Source organism: Rhodamnia argentea, chromosome 3, assembly GCF_020921035.1.
Source record: "Rhodamnia argentea isolate NSW1041297 chromosome 3, ASM2092103v1, whole genome shotgun sequence".
Classification (NCBI taxonomy): domain Eukaryota; kingdom Viridiplantae; phylum Streptophyta; class Magnoliopsida; order Myrtales; family Myrtaceae; genus Rhodamnia; species Rhodamnia argentea.
Window position 1 is genome coordinate 3,795,317 of NC_063152.1, and position 15,289 is coordinate 3,810,605.

The following is a 15,289-nucleotide window of genomic DNA, read 5'->3' on the forward strand; positions in this document are numbered from 1 at the left end:
TAAGCTCGAAACAAAGGACTTCGATCGCCTTCCATTGAAGTTCCTTTGCCGATGGTTTGCCAGTTCCTTCTACTGGGTTTAGTTCAAGATCTGTAATCTGATATTGCTTGCGTGTTTGAGAGTTAACGCCTTCTTCGAAATGAAGAAGAATGATTGAGTGAATCAACGACAGGAAGAAGAATGAGAAGGAAGGGGGAATGTTGAGTACAGAACCGAGGTGAACTGAATATCAAATGGTTTGACCGTCTTGTTCTGTCCACACCATTATTGGTAACTGTTGATTAGATGAACTGGTGATGTTCACCAGCTAAAAGTATCGAGGGTCCTTGTCGAGCGTCTTATACTGAATTACTGGATGGTTTTGGGGGATAATTCGCTATTTTTTCGTTGATGATGTCATTGGCAATTAGGTGACGAGCGAGGCAAGCGGCGAATTTGTTCGAGCCTCGAGCTAAAAACAGCATTCTTAATGAATGTTTTCGGGGGAAAATGCATTGAGCCATTGAGCCCGGAGATGTCTGTTAAGGAGTTGTCGAGAACACACGGGATGGAGAATCGAAATAGCAAGGGTGTTCCGAACCAATTGCTGTCTCACTCTCAGCTAAGCTCAGTTGCAGGTGCTCCTCTTGTTTTTATGACTTCACCTAAATGTAAGCATCAATTCGCCCTCCAAACTCATTTCTCGGTAGCCTCCTCCTAATAAAAACTTTGTGATTATCTTCTGCTGTCATTTCCTTGGCCTCAATATTTGATTTAACCTCTGATTCTTAAAATTGCAGCTATTTTACTTGCTCATTTGCGCATGAAACTGTACATTCCGATGATCTCTTCCTTAGGACTTCAGATATTTTGGAAGAAATTTCCAGAAACTAACTGTTATGACCCGAAAGAAGGGCTAATAAGAGGCGATCTGCAGAAAATATATATGCTACCAAATGAAAGAGGGGTGGTTACATGGATTAATACGAGAAAAGAGGAAGAAACGACAAGAATTGGAATGAAAAAAATTGATTACGAGACATAGATGGCATTCGTCATGGCGCCTAATATAATGTACGATGTGATCTGAATGAGCAATACTGGACAACTAGTCAGTGTGAGTTGCAAAACTAAACTGAGTCATTCTGTCTGACTCGCTTCTATAATGCATCTCTTCCTAGTCTACCTTATCCAGTTTCTCCATCACTTGCAGAACCTCAAGATTGCAAGCGGGTTATGGGACAGCTGAGGATAGGTTTCAGTTATCTCTGACTATTGAACCTGGTGGCTTTGTCATCCACTTCTTAATCATGAGGAGGATGCACTTTCCGGCTAAGTCAATGCTCCATGAGATTACACCAAGAAGCAGACACATTCCCCATTCTGCGTATGTCAATCTTGGATAACCTGCAATGATATGTGCCATCTCAAGAAATGTGGCCTGCAACAACAAAGCGGTAACTGTACCCACCCAAAACCATTTACTTCGATGAACTCCTCTGAAGATGTTTGTCTGTTCAGGCTCTCGGGCATTGAATTTGTTGAATACCTGGCATAGGAAGAAGCTGTTGAATATCACCGTCTTGGTTACCTCCTTGCTAAGCCTGAGCACTGTAGGCCCTTTAGACTGTATGGTTGCCAAAAGAGACGTCTGGTAAGCTGTTTGTATGATAATATTCACCCACATGGCCTTGGTAATGAGTTGTTTATCTGCTCCTGGTGTAAATTTCTTCATAAGCATATCACCAGGTGGCTCCATCAAAAGAGCAAAACCACCTAGAGGGGTCAAAATTGAGATCACCCAGTGGAACTGAATCGTCGTTATAGGAGAACGTCCATAAGAGGCATTTGTGATTAAGGGTACCAACCCCGCGGCTAAGGTCATAGTTAGCTGAAATTGAATGTATTTTCTGATGTTACTGTATAGGCATCTTCTGCACTTCAGTATGGCCAAGATGGATGTGAGGTTGCATTCTTTGATGACAATGTCGGTGCTCTTTCTTGCAATGTCAGTGCTCCCAGTTTCAAACGTGAGTCCCACATCGGCAGCTTTTAGCATGGGAATTTCATTTGTACTGTTTCCGACCACTGCAACTGTGTGTCCTTGATCTTTCAAACAACTCAGCAGAAGGAGCTGATGGGAGGGTAGGGAATTCCCCATCACAGAAATTCTAGCTGCCTTATCCATCCTATCTTCATCAGAACTACTCCGAAATCCTTCGCCCGTGATGGCCTGTGCATCTGCATCAGGCCGTATTACTCCAAACACCTTAGCAATTTCCTGAAGTGTCGAAACCTCCTCACTCGATACTATCAGTACTTTAATTCCAGCTTCTCTAAAATTTTCTATCACTGTTCTTGTAGCCTGCCTGCTAGTCTTCTTCAGCCCCAGCAGTCCCAGCATCACTAGATTGCCTTCATCAGACTTCGAGTCATCAACTTTCTTACAAGCAAATGCGACGGATTCAAGACCTTTTGACTGCATTTGCCCAATAATGCCTTCAAAATCCATCCGTTTACTTATATTCATGGACCTTGTTATCCCTTCAATGTCATAAAATTGTGAACACCTGTCTAATATTGTTGTTGCAGGTCCCTTGCAGTGAAAGAACCTAGGCCTGTTACCTCCGTCCTTTCCAATCAATGTTGCAACTATGTTCTCGTTCTCGGTTGGCTGTTTGAACTCAATGATACTGACACGTTCCTTCCAGATTTCCATTTTCAATCCCCATTTCTCTGCAGCCCAAGAAAGGATTGAGTTATCCACTGAGGTTTGGCTGTTCTCTTGTATTAGAGATGATATGCCAATTCCATCCCAAAATGCCTCCAGAACATGAATGGATATTTTGGAATCTTCACTGATATCTTGTCCACCAATACAGCACCTTTCAACTTCTTGTGGGATCAATGCCAGTCCCCCCGTTTTGTCGGTGCAGATTATGGTGACTGATGCCATGGTGGCAGTTGCGGATGGTTCTTGAGCAAACGTGATTGTGCACGTCTTGTTCCAGCAAGTGATGGCAATAGTGATTGCTAATGGTAGTCCTTCGGCTATTCCAACTAGTAGCAAAGTAAGTGAAGAAGTCAGCATAGTTAACATCCCTTGTGGTCTCAGGGCAACTCTCTTTATAGCTTCATATAATCCCTTCAGAGTATGTGACTTCCCTGAGAAGTCCGGCAGGCCTGAGTTATCATATTCCTTCTGGAGCATGAACCGCAAGAACGACACAACAATGATGATTATTGAGATGACAATACCGATTATTTGTGTCGAAGTGCTCAGCTTTCTGAGTTGCTCCTCTACTGGTGGCATTTTTTATGGTTGAGCTCTGCTCAACATATTTCCCAACTTTGTCTCGGCACCAACTGAGGTCACCAGCATTTTTCCAGTACCATCAGTTACTTTGGAACCATAAAACAAGAATGGATTATGATCATTGATGATGGGATCAGCTTTGTCATTCACTTCCAAGGATTCAGTGGGTATGAGCAAACCATCAGCAGGAACTTGGTCTCCCTTCTCTAATTGCACAATCTCCGAAGAGGACATCGGAGATGCAAATAGTTTGAGGGCATCCCCCTCTGAAAACACGAAATTTCGGTTCCTGATTTTGCCAAAGCTGGTTTGTTGATAGCTGACGTGAACTTTCATCCGGAGATTCACAAATGGATTGGACTATGACGATCAGAATGACAGAACTTAGTATAGCAGCCCCTTCATACCAACCTGTGCTCAGTCCTTTCTCCTTGATCCCAAAGGCAAATGAGAGAATGTCCAAAATTAGGAGGAAAATGGTGCTACTGTTGCAAGATTTCCTGAGGAAGTGGATGAAGTTTCTGTTATGAGCCTCCAACTTGGGTTTGAGGATTGCCATACGTCGGCGATGGAGGTCGTCCTCATGACCTGGAATTCCATTCACCGTGTTACTGTCAAGGACTCGTGCTATCCGTTGGACACCTCCAAATCCTTGTAAAGTAGTCAAATCCTTTTGCATTATCATTTTAGCAATATCTTCACGTGTTAGCTCTGGGAATCCAGTACCCGGAAATTCTGTGCTCTGTAATACATGAATATGTTACTTCAGATTTAGAAACTTCTTCCCAATGTTTCCACATAAGCTATATTATTTCACAGCTTAAATGGTATCACAGCATAGCAATTCTAGATTTTTATCTGAAATATCTTAATTGCATTTCAATTATATTTCCGAAGCCCAAATAATATGTGCTTATCTGATTTGTACAAAGGATAATAAGCAATTTTTAATGAATCCATGAATAGACAAGTTCTATCAGCAACATACATACATGCATACATACCTACATACATACATACGTACATCCATACATACATACGTACGTACTTACATAGAATGACATGTCTTAGTTCTGGTGTAGCAAAATAAGAAAAAGAAAGGACGTTCAGTCTTTGTAATCGGATGCATTGTGGATTGCCAATAAGTGTCCTAGATTTTGTACAATAGTACTAGGTGACCTGGGGTTATTTCACTTATTCAGAATTCAAGCATTGTCCCTTTAATAGAAAGGTGTGATCGTCTTAGTTACCCTGTAGCTGTAATGCTTTAAAAACTAGTACAACCTGAAGGATCACTACACTTATCAATTGATTTTCTGTTTGGACTTTGGCAAACCTTGTTATAGCTCAATTTAAGTTGAAGTTTCAAATCTGAAGTGCTTCCAGTATGCTCCTTTTTCAAAAGTGGTAAACTCCGTGAAGCATAGATTCGATGGTCGGAACTTGATTTGTGGCTTCAAACATGTGACGTAAATAAATCGGTTAGACATTACATTGTTGGTACTAATGAGTAAGACCCTGAAAGTAGCTTTCAAGTTCTCAATCAACTGACTCATTGACTGAGAGACACTTTGCAATGCTTTTTATAACCCAGTAGCCATGGAATGCAACTGAGACTAGTTGATCTTCTGAATAGAAAATGCTTCCACCATATTGCCACTGAGAAGCCTAAGAGACAATTCTACTGATTTCTGTTTGTTCAATACATGCTGTTCTTTGGCACATCCTTGCTCTAGATGATGAAGACAGGTATTCTTGTGAACGAATATGGGTTATTCACACTCGGAACTTTTATGACTCGATAGGACATGGAGGAAGAACATCCCAGTTTGGAGTTTCACGCTCATCAACGGGCAAGAAGAAAGCTAGCCACACTTCCAGGTTCCTCTCTCTCTCTCTCTCTCTCTCTCTCTCTCTCTCTGTGGGGCAGATGAGACTATGAGTGAAGACTGGTACCTACCAATGGGAGCAGAAAACTGAAAAAGCGCATTTAGCCACGTTCTTGCTTTCCCACCACTGAGGCATTTTTAGGAAAAATAAAAAAAATTTAAAAAGAAAATTAGATTTTTAAAAAAGAAAATTTAACAGAGAAATTTTAAAATTTTTCAGCTTATTTTTAAAATTAATTTTAAATAAAAAATTTAAATTTAAAATGGACGTCTGGCAGCCACGTCGGCATCGTATATTAATAAAAAAAGTGCCACGTCGGACTTCCGACAAAGAATATCGGAGTTGGCACTTAAGTGATCTTTTTTCAAAAAACTTAGCACTAAAATAATCCGATTGAAACTTTTGATACTAAAGTGTCCTTTTGTTGACATTTTTATATCGATACGAGTGATGGCTTTTATATTTGCCTGTATGTATTATTATCTACTCATAGCTTCCCCTCGACATATAATAGTGTAAAGATACTCTTTTGAGTTCCGCTGATATATGGAAGAATTGGGTAGCATGTTCATACTTCACATATCTCAGATTAAGTAAGAGTTAAAACGTGCGGTCCGTACAACTTCACGAACGGCTTTCCTTATTGTCTAGCTGTTAGCTGAGTCGTGGATACGATCGTGGATCGGTTCGAGTATCTCTAATTATGAGCTTTTGTCATATAGAGATCTCGCGTTGATTTTCCGAGCCGCTACACGCCATTGACCCCGTGATCCGTCCTCAAAAAAGATGATGGTGACCACGAAGTCAATTGGACAGGATCATGTGCTTTTGTTTCTTTTTTTTGCTGAATTGGAGGTTGATTCACCGCGAGGAAGCTTCGTATTTGCCCTCCACGAACCAAAGACAAGGCAGACATCGGGAATCGGGAACCAGTAAGTGTTCGGACCGACCTTTCTGCGGTTGGTTGCTCCAATAAAAGAACGAATCTCGCTCCGATAAATTTGGGTGCGTATGGTAACGCTCTAGAAAAAGTGTTTCTGTTCCCAAAGTGTTCCCGGAACACTTTGGGAACAGCAACGCGTATGGTAAAAAAATGTTCCCAAAGTGTTCCGGGAACACTTTTTAGAAACGGGAACACTTTTGGAGCAGAAACGAGAAACAAAAAATACTTGTTTCTTTGTTCCCAGAACACTTTTTATCAAAGCTTTTGAACACATTTTATAACGCAAGATGAACACTTTTTGCAACCCTCTGTTCCTGGACTACTCATTCACACTCTCAAAGACGACGACTTTTTATCAAAGCTTTCGAACACATTTTTTTTTATAGTTACCAAACGCGTTTCTGTTCCAAAAAATCGTAGCCGGAAACAAAAACAAAAAAAAGTGTTTCTGTTCCAAAAGTTGTTCCGGGAACAGAAACGTTACCATACGCACCCTTTGTGTCCAAAAATTGTGTTTCTCCGCGGATTTTGTCACAAGTTAGTACCTTGTTGCGAAAGTAAGAGATCGAATAGATAAAATAGATTAAATACGAAAATAAATCGAACGTCAGATTTATGCGATTCGATCATGGAGATCTACGTCGAGAAGGAGGTAGCAAATTTAATCCAATGAAGTGAAAGATTTTGCCCGAAGTTGTTCATTGGACTCACGTGTACGTGTCTAGCTTTTGGTTATCTTGGTCATGTTCCTTGATTCCTCATCAATATCACAAAATTTACGGCACTGAATGAATTGTCAAAGCTTGAAAGTTGGAATTAAATTCTTTAAATTGTCCAGATGGACACAATCGTTAAAATGTGAAAAAGATTTAGGACTCAATTGAAAAAATCGAAAGGTTCAGAACTAAATTGACGAAAGTGTAGTAGGTTTAGGGACATTTTTGGACAATTCTCCTTATTCTTTGTAAAGCTTGATAGTTTGATTCTTCAACTCAACCTCGTTGGGACACCGTCTAACCGTATCCGGGACTAAACGTCGCTGCGGTTGCGTAGTGTGGCTTGTGATGGGTAGTGAAGCGGAACTACATCGGAGTGACAACGATGGTGGGATAGCCGGTAATGATAGTTTAGAGAAAGGAGGAAGAAGAAGAAAATAAAAAGTGGGCAGAATACCCGATATATGGCTTTCAAATATACGGAAAGGTAATTTAGTTATTGCAATTTTAAAGGTTCGGAACTAAATTGAACAAAAAAGTTTTCATGGATTACATTAAATATCGAACACGGTTTCAAAGACCGTCCTTCCGATTTATCCCCCACGTCTCATGAAATCTAAGGAGTAAAATTAGGCGAACTCAAAGTCCTTCTTCTAGTCGTCATCGTGAAGTTTCCAAGTTGCTTCTTTCCCTTTCTTTTTTATTTGCTAAAAGAACGGAACTCAAATGGCAAAACCGCCAATTGATTTTGTCTTTTTCACTAGCAAAGATATCTAAAGTGACGGTTAGCGTACAAAAATATAAATAATACCGAAAGGGATTCCCAAAGCATGGAAAATACAAAATTCATCAATCACGTAAACATTAAAGCCATAAATTATTGTCAATAATGAAAAAAACAATTAGTGGCTGTTGACACTTAAAATAATCCAAGAGAGACTCGTGACGAGCACGTGAGGAGGCGATACTCGGCTACGGGAAGGAACACCGAAGCAAGGTACGTACCAATCAGAAAGGTGCCACGTATCGGGGTAAACTGCGGCGCCACTTCCTTCTAGAGCAAGAAAAAAGCGCGCGGAGGAAGGCCACGATCGAGCTGGTTGGCGGTAATTCCCACGAGGTGAAAAGAAAAGGCGCGAAGACTAGGAAACCGTCATACACGTGGCGTATGAAAAAGAGAAAAGCGTGGGGCCAAAGGAAGAAACCGCTCGGCGGTTACCAAAGAGCTTGCCTATAAATACCTCGCAATAGCAAGATACAAACAACACACAACAAATCCAAAACACTTGCATTTTCAAACTAGCTTTTAGCCCTTAGCCTTTAGCCTTTAGCCTAGCCTAGCTGTAGTTTTCGGATCCCCGTCGTCGATTCAATTCCGGCGAGTATCATATCCAGAGTTAGGTGTCGTCGATTAGATTCCGGCGTCTACTCGTTAGGTTCGATACCGTTGATTAAATTCCGGTGTTGCACCCTTCACCCATCTTGTCCAAGACCGTCGATTCAATTCCGGTATTGTGTCCTACAATCCCCCGTCCAGTCTTGTTGATTGAATTCCAGCATTGTGTCCTACATCATCTCCCGATCCTGTCGATTCAATTTCGGGGTCACGTCGAAGTTTGTCACATATTATTCTTGTCGCACATTGGGGCGTCGAAGTTGTCGAAAGCTTGTTTGTAACGCGCCCTTTTGTGTAAATCTATTGCATTTGACACTCTCTGTCCAAAATCGACCCAGAACTCCTTTTCGGAAAACGAACGGATTAAGTTCGATAAAAGATTCTCGCGTAAGCAACCTTCTTTGGGCCATAGTCAATTTGGGCCTAGAACCCATAACCAACAAAGCCCTGTCGAGGGATTTCAACGCGCAACAATCTTTTTTGGCACGCCCAGTGGGACCATTGGTGTCGGTTCGAGAGAAGTGCTATGCCACGCACGCGAGGACGTAACAACTTAGACGGTGGTGGAGACAAACCCCAGGAAGAAATACAACGAATGGAGTCATCCACGACCCATCAAGAGGACGTCAATGTCTCTCGACGTAACGTTGAGGAGCCAAGGAGAAGTCCAGAAATGACGCCTGTCATGTTAACATCGATAAGGCGTACCATCGAAGAAGTCGAGAATGAGTTTGCCGATCACATGGTCCAACGAATGACCGAGGTTGTCAGGCCATTAATCATCAACACGTATCACGAATGTGCTGCGGGACAACATGGGATTACAATTAACCCACCTCATGCTCAAGAAGGGAATGGTTTCGTACCAGCAGCAAGCGGCGGTTTACCAAGAACAACACCGCCAAATATAGGCCTTGCGGGACGGAATACTAAGCCTTTAGCACCTCCGCGGATTTTGCAACGAGGGGAGGCGTTACCGGCCAACGAACCTAGACCCCCGGTAAATGCAGACACGGGTATGTTTCCTAGACATCCTATTCGGCAAGATATACCCGCGGATACCGTTATGTTTCCGGGACACCCTGTTCGACAAGACGAGAATATTGCTCGTCGGGAGATGGCTGCCCAACATAACCCCGTCCCTATCAATGAACAACCGGTACCCATGATTATCGAAAATCGGGGGGCGGTGCCCTTTAGGGGGCAATGGCAAGCTAGGGGGCAAGACCAATTACCCCAAGTCGGGGGGCAAGGACAGTATGGACACCGGACCATATGACCCGGATATCGGCAAATGAATCGGGCCCTACAACCACCAGGTCCCGAGCCAATGTTTCAGCCTATTTTGCAACCCATATATCATCCGCCACAACCTGGATATCAAATGCCATATCAACAGCAGTACCATCAGCCGGTGTTCGACCAGGCACCCGTATACATTGACCCAATGGTAGGATACCGGGCTAATGTTTACCGAAAGCCGTACCCAAATTGGATGGATACAATCCCGTATCCAAGAGGGTTTAAAATACCCGAGTTCACACTTTTTCTTGGCGAGGATGATCGGTCCACGTATGAGCACATCAATCGTTTTCTAGCACTATGTGGGGATGCTACACATACGGATCACTGGAAATTAAGGCTCTTTCCATTATCCTTGTCGAAAACAGCCTTTACATGGTATACCGCACTACCACCCAATTCGGTGTTGACATGGGAGCAGATGGAGCGTTTGTTTCATGGCCGGTTTCAAAGAGCGGTGTCGAACTTGTCGGTAGCGGATTTATCAACAATGAAGCAAATGACAAACGAGGCCGTCGACCGGTTTATTGTAAGGTTTAAACGGGCTAGGAACAAATGTTTAGTTCCTTTACCGGAAAAGACGTTCGACGAGTTCGCCTTCAACGGATTGAAATTCGAAATACGAGATAGGATGGTGGGGCATCCATGTGCGGATCTATTCGAATTATCCACGATGGCAACAAAGCACGAAAGTCTGCTCAAGGAAAAAGACAAAAGGCATACCCAAAGAGGAGATGTAAGTTTTGTCGAGCCACCCGATTTCGACGAAGAATCAACGGAGCCCGTCGAAGTGGCCGTCGCCCAATTAACCATCGACAAGCCATACACTTACCAAGCACGGAAGCCAGCAAGGATGAAAGAAAAGTCAACTATAATGGCTAAAGTAAAAGAGGCAGTGTACTATTCATTCGATGCGAATCGGGCGTAAGAAATTTTCGACATACTCTTTGGTGACGGACAAATCAGGCTGACGGAAGGGCAGAAGATACCGTCCAAAGAAGAATTAGCGGGGAAGAAGTATTGCAAATGGCACCACTCATGGAGCCATAACACATCGGATTGTTTAGTCCTTAAAAAGAACATTCAAGAAGCGATTCGACAAGGAAAGATCAAATTCGCTAAAGACAAAGGGAAACCCCCGATGGATGTGGACATCGATCCTTTTCCAAGAATGACTGGAATGGTGTCTTTAAAGCGATCGAGTAAAGAGCATACGTCAACAAATTTATGCACTTACTGTAGGCGAAAACCGGGAAACATGAGTACACCCGAGGAAGGGCACCAAAAGGGCGGTCGAACTAGTCGGAGGGATAAGACGCCTTTTCACATCGAAAGTGCCGGACCTCGAAGAAATCCCAACCATTGGAGAATTTATAAGTCATTTAAGCGGAGATACGATGAAGGGGACCCTACAATTGGTACTTTAGGTGAGCCAAGTGGCAAGTTTGATTATTACGTGAGCTATGGTCCACTAACCCCACATCCTCAAGAAAGAATCCACTATGGATGGGGAAAAGAGTTCGACAGAAATTTTCGACAAGGCCTTCATAAGCCACATTGTCGACGCACTCTTAAGATACCAAGCAACCCCGTAGAGGGATCGTGGTATGAGGTAACGGAGGACCAAGAAAAGGAGAAAATCTTGACCCGAACTCGGAAGAGAAGGGTGCAAAGAAAGAACAGGGTCCGCATACTACGGCAACGGGAGATTCCGGCCGGTTATGACTCGATGGCAACAGCTCCTAACCACACCAAACCGAGGAGGCCAAGAAATCTGGTTTGGCGGCGACGACCGGAAGAGACACACCCAGCTCAAGAAAAAGAGGACAAGGGTACAAAGACACGTAAAACATCTGCGTCTAAATCCCGATTTACAACCCCCGCTAGCGGGTCGGTTTCACCCCTAAGCTCTTGCATGGTACGAGTTAAATTACCACACGAGTTTCGACTTGAGTCGACCTCAGGTGACGGCTACGACAAGGAAAGGACACAAGAAAAGGAAGGGGCTCGGTTTTGCTTCAGCGATGAAGAAACCATGGAATTCGGAAAACCCATGGAGGATCTCTCAAATCATTTGAGGTCGCTCAATATAAATGCCAAGATCAACGGGCGGCCGATAATGAAAGTCTTGGTGGATGGAGGTTCAACGTTAAATCTTATTCCGTACCGCTTCTTCAAGAAAATAGGAAGGAATGATGACGAAATAATCCCATCGAATATACGGTTTGTCGATTTTCTTGCGAAATTATCGAAGTAAAGGGAGTATATGTCGACGACCGACCGTCGGATCTAAAACATTGAGGACGTCCTTCTGCGTCGTCGACGCCGACGAATCTTATAACTTGCTGTTGGGACGGGATTGGATACATGGAAACCAATGTATCCCATCGACACTTAACCGGATGCTAGCATTACGGAATGGGGACAAAGTTGAATATGTAAAAGCAAATCCCCGGACTTGTGTTACCTGGACCCGTATATCCGGTAGGGACAAAGTAATGCCGGATGATTGCCTTCGCATATCTAAGCCGCCTGAAGTAGACCCAAGAGATATTGCATTCTGCCGTTTCGACAAAAGGAGTACCGAATGGATCCCAAGAAAGGAACCGGTGGAACCAATCAACCAGTTTTCCGATGGAAAGTCGGTCATTTGCGCAAAACCTCGCTAAGAGGTATGCAGCCTACGGGGCCGAGCAAAGTGATCAAGCTAGACAGCTTGCAGACGGCATTTTAGATTTTGAAGAATCCCCAATTAAGGAGGACGACAAGGTAATTCAAGCTCAAGACCCACTGGAAGAGGTCAATCTCGAAGATGAGGCCTGTCCTCAACCTACTTATGTGAGCCAATTACTTGATCGGCGGTACAAGGTTCAAATGGTAAACCTGTTGAGAAAATATAATGATTGTTTTGCCTGGAATTACCATGAGATGCCTGGTCTTTCGAGGAGCATAGTTGAGCACCGATTGCCAATTAAGAGGGGATTTCGACCACACCAACAGTCTGCTAGAAGGTTCGCTCCCGAGGTAATCCTTAAAATCAATGAGGAAATCGAGCGTCTCCTTTCGGCCGGATTCATAAGATCAGCAAGGTACGTCGAATGGTTGTCGAATATTGTGCCGGTCAAGAAGAAGAATGGCAAACTCCGAGTGTGTGTTGATTTCCGCGACCTTAACGCGGCCACCCCGAAAGACGAGTATCGGATGCCCATGGCCGATGTGTTGATCGATTCGGCCTCCAATAATGAAATGATGTCCCTCATGGACGGACATTCCGGGTATAATCAGATATTTATAGCAGCCGAGGATGTTCACAAGACAGCATTTAGATGCTCCGAGGCCATTGGCACGTTCGAATGGGCCGTCATGCCTTTTGGATTGAAGAATGCCGGTGCTACGTACCAAAGGGCAATGAATTACATTTTCCACGACATGATTAGGAAGTTCATCGAAGAGCGAATTATTCATCGATTTGGGATTCCGGAAACTATCATTCTTGACCAAGGGACAGTCTTCACGAGCCGGGAAGTACGGGATTTTACTAAGTCGAGGGGTATCAAGATGATTCATTCCACACCCTACTACGCTCAAGCTAATGGCCAAGTAGAAGCTTCCAACAAAATAATCATCGGATTGATTAAAAAGCATTTGGAGGACAACCCAAGGGAATGGGACTCATTGTTGTCGACGGTGTTATGGGCTTATCGAACTTCCAAAAGATCAGGCACTGGAGTCACTCCTTACATGCTAACATATGAGCAAGAGGCCGTGTTACCCTTGGAGATCACGATACAATCATTAAGAGTGAAGCTCCAAGGTGGTATGGCTAAAGAGCAAGACGATGAAATAATGTACGCCAACGTTGATGAATTGGGAGAAAACCGAGCCGCAACTTTGGAAAAGTTGATGGCTCAGAAGCGAAGGGTTGCCAAGGCTTACAACAAGCACGTGAAAGCTAAGCGTTTCGACGTGGGAGATTTGGTGTGGAAGACTATTTTACCTATAAACCTCGATAGCGAGAAGTTTGGCAAGTGGTCGCCAAAATGGGAAGGACCATACTTGATAACGGTCGCCCTCCCGGGGAATGCATATCGAGTAATGGAAATCGATGGAAGAGAACTACAACGCTCGATCAACGGAAAGTATTTGAAAAAATTCTATCCATCGATGTGGGAAATGCAAGGAGAATCAGAAAGCGAAGAGTAAGAAAAATCAATTCCATTCATTCAATAAAAACTTTTTAGAGTCTTCCTCCCTTTCCCTCTCTTTCTCTCTTTCTCTTTCCTTCTTTCCCTTTCTCTCTCTCTCTTCCTCTTGCTCGCTTGCCCCAGCAAGCCCTTACTGGAAGTGCTCCCTAAAACGAACCACGAAGCCTCGCAGCCGGCACTCTAACTTAGCATTCTCTTCTCTCGCGCGGTGATGAGCTTCAGCCAACTCTTCCAGCGCCGCCTCCAGCTTGTCCTTCTCGCTCTCCAGCCGCTGAAGGTGCTCCTTCGAACCCCGCAGAAGACCATTGGTAGAGTCCAACATGGCCTTCGGACCCTCTAAAGGGGCCCCAATGGAAGCCAAGGAACGGGTCTCGCAGGCTTCGGCCGGTTCATGTTCCCGCTGTTCGGATTCCTTGGGAGGCCTTCGCAGTGTCGCCGGTTGTGATCGGGCGGTCGGAAACAATGTTCCGAAGTTGAAGGACACTAGCGTGAGAGGCATGGAGGGCTTCTTGGACGTTGCAGAGTTCCTTATGCACCACCTCGCCGTTCTCAATCTCTTCGATCTTACACCAAACTTCATGTTCGGTGAGATCATGCTGAGACATGGTCGCCGTATTCCGACGAAATTTCTCCAGCCCGTAGTCGAAAAGTGTGACAAACTCTTCGTAGTCCGATCGGAACCGGTGGTCGGATGGAAGATTTTGGGGTGCGGAGCGGTTGAGCGGGGTGTGTAGCTTATCAAGGGCCCGTGGTTTCACCACCAGCATGGTATAGGTGTAACTCGGAAGGGAGATAATCTCCTTCCGGATAGCCGAGAACTCACGGCTGAAGTATGTAGGGGGAGATGAAGCCGTAGAAGAAGACGCACGCTCCATTAAGGCTTTGAGAAGTTTTCTCTAAGAATCAAAGGCAGAGGGGTTTGGATGAAGACGCACTCCAGGCAAGTGACCCTATTTATAGATAAAGGCCAAGGAACGGTTCGTCCCACGATATCGAGTATCCGCCCACGACCTTCCGACGATCGAGGCGGTAAAAGTTAGTGGACGGTTATCGAGGCGAGAAGGTGTATCGCGATTGGTGAAACACGTAAGTAACCATAATGATGTGAGTGGCGGGTTTCCCGCTGGCTATTAACCACGACGAACCGTCATGACGATTTGAATTCGGAAGGAGAATTGGAAACGACGTCTTTCATTAAATACCGCATGGAAAAAGGATGATCCCGAGAAGATCATGTCATGATGAACTTTGGAGAATTGACACTAAGACCGGCGGTTCAATGATAGAATAAGACGATAAGGACAGGTGGCATTAATGTGGAACTAGCAACAGCGGACTACAATACGTGCTGCTCAAGACTCAAGACGAAACTATGAAGTTGCATTTCAATGTTGCGGTTGGCGTCAACAATTGCCTCCTTTCGATGACTGGCCCGCATCATATCAAGGTGCAGTGATTCGCAAATTGCCTCTTGTTGTTTGATTGCCTTCAATTGTGCAGATAGTACTTGCGGGGTGGTACAACCGTCACTTTTCGGGGTAT

General features: G+C 44.1%; 1 protein-coding gene across 1 annotated transcript; it reads right to left on the reverse strand.

Annotated features, from left to right (window-relative positions):
• Positions 1-1,237: 1,237 nt before the first annotated feature.
• LOC125314283 (putative calcium-transporting ATPase 13, plasma membrane-type) lies at positions 1,238-3,292 on the reverse strand. The gene has a single exon (XM_048276238.1). It carries the CDS (start codon positions 3,290-3,292, stop codon positions 1,238-1,240), a length of 2,055 nt encoding a protein of 684 aa, XP_048132195.1.
• Between the last annotated feature and the right edge of the window lie 11,997 nt (positions 3,293-15,289).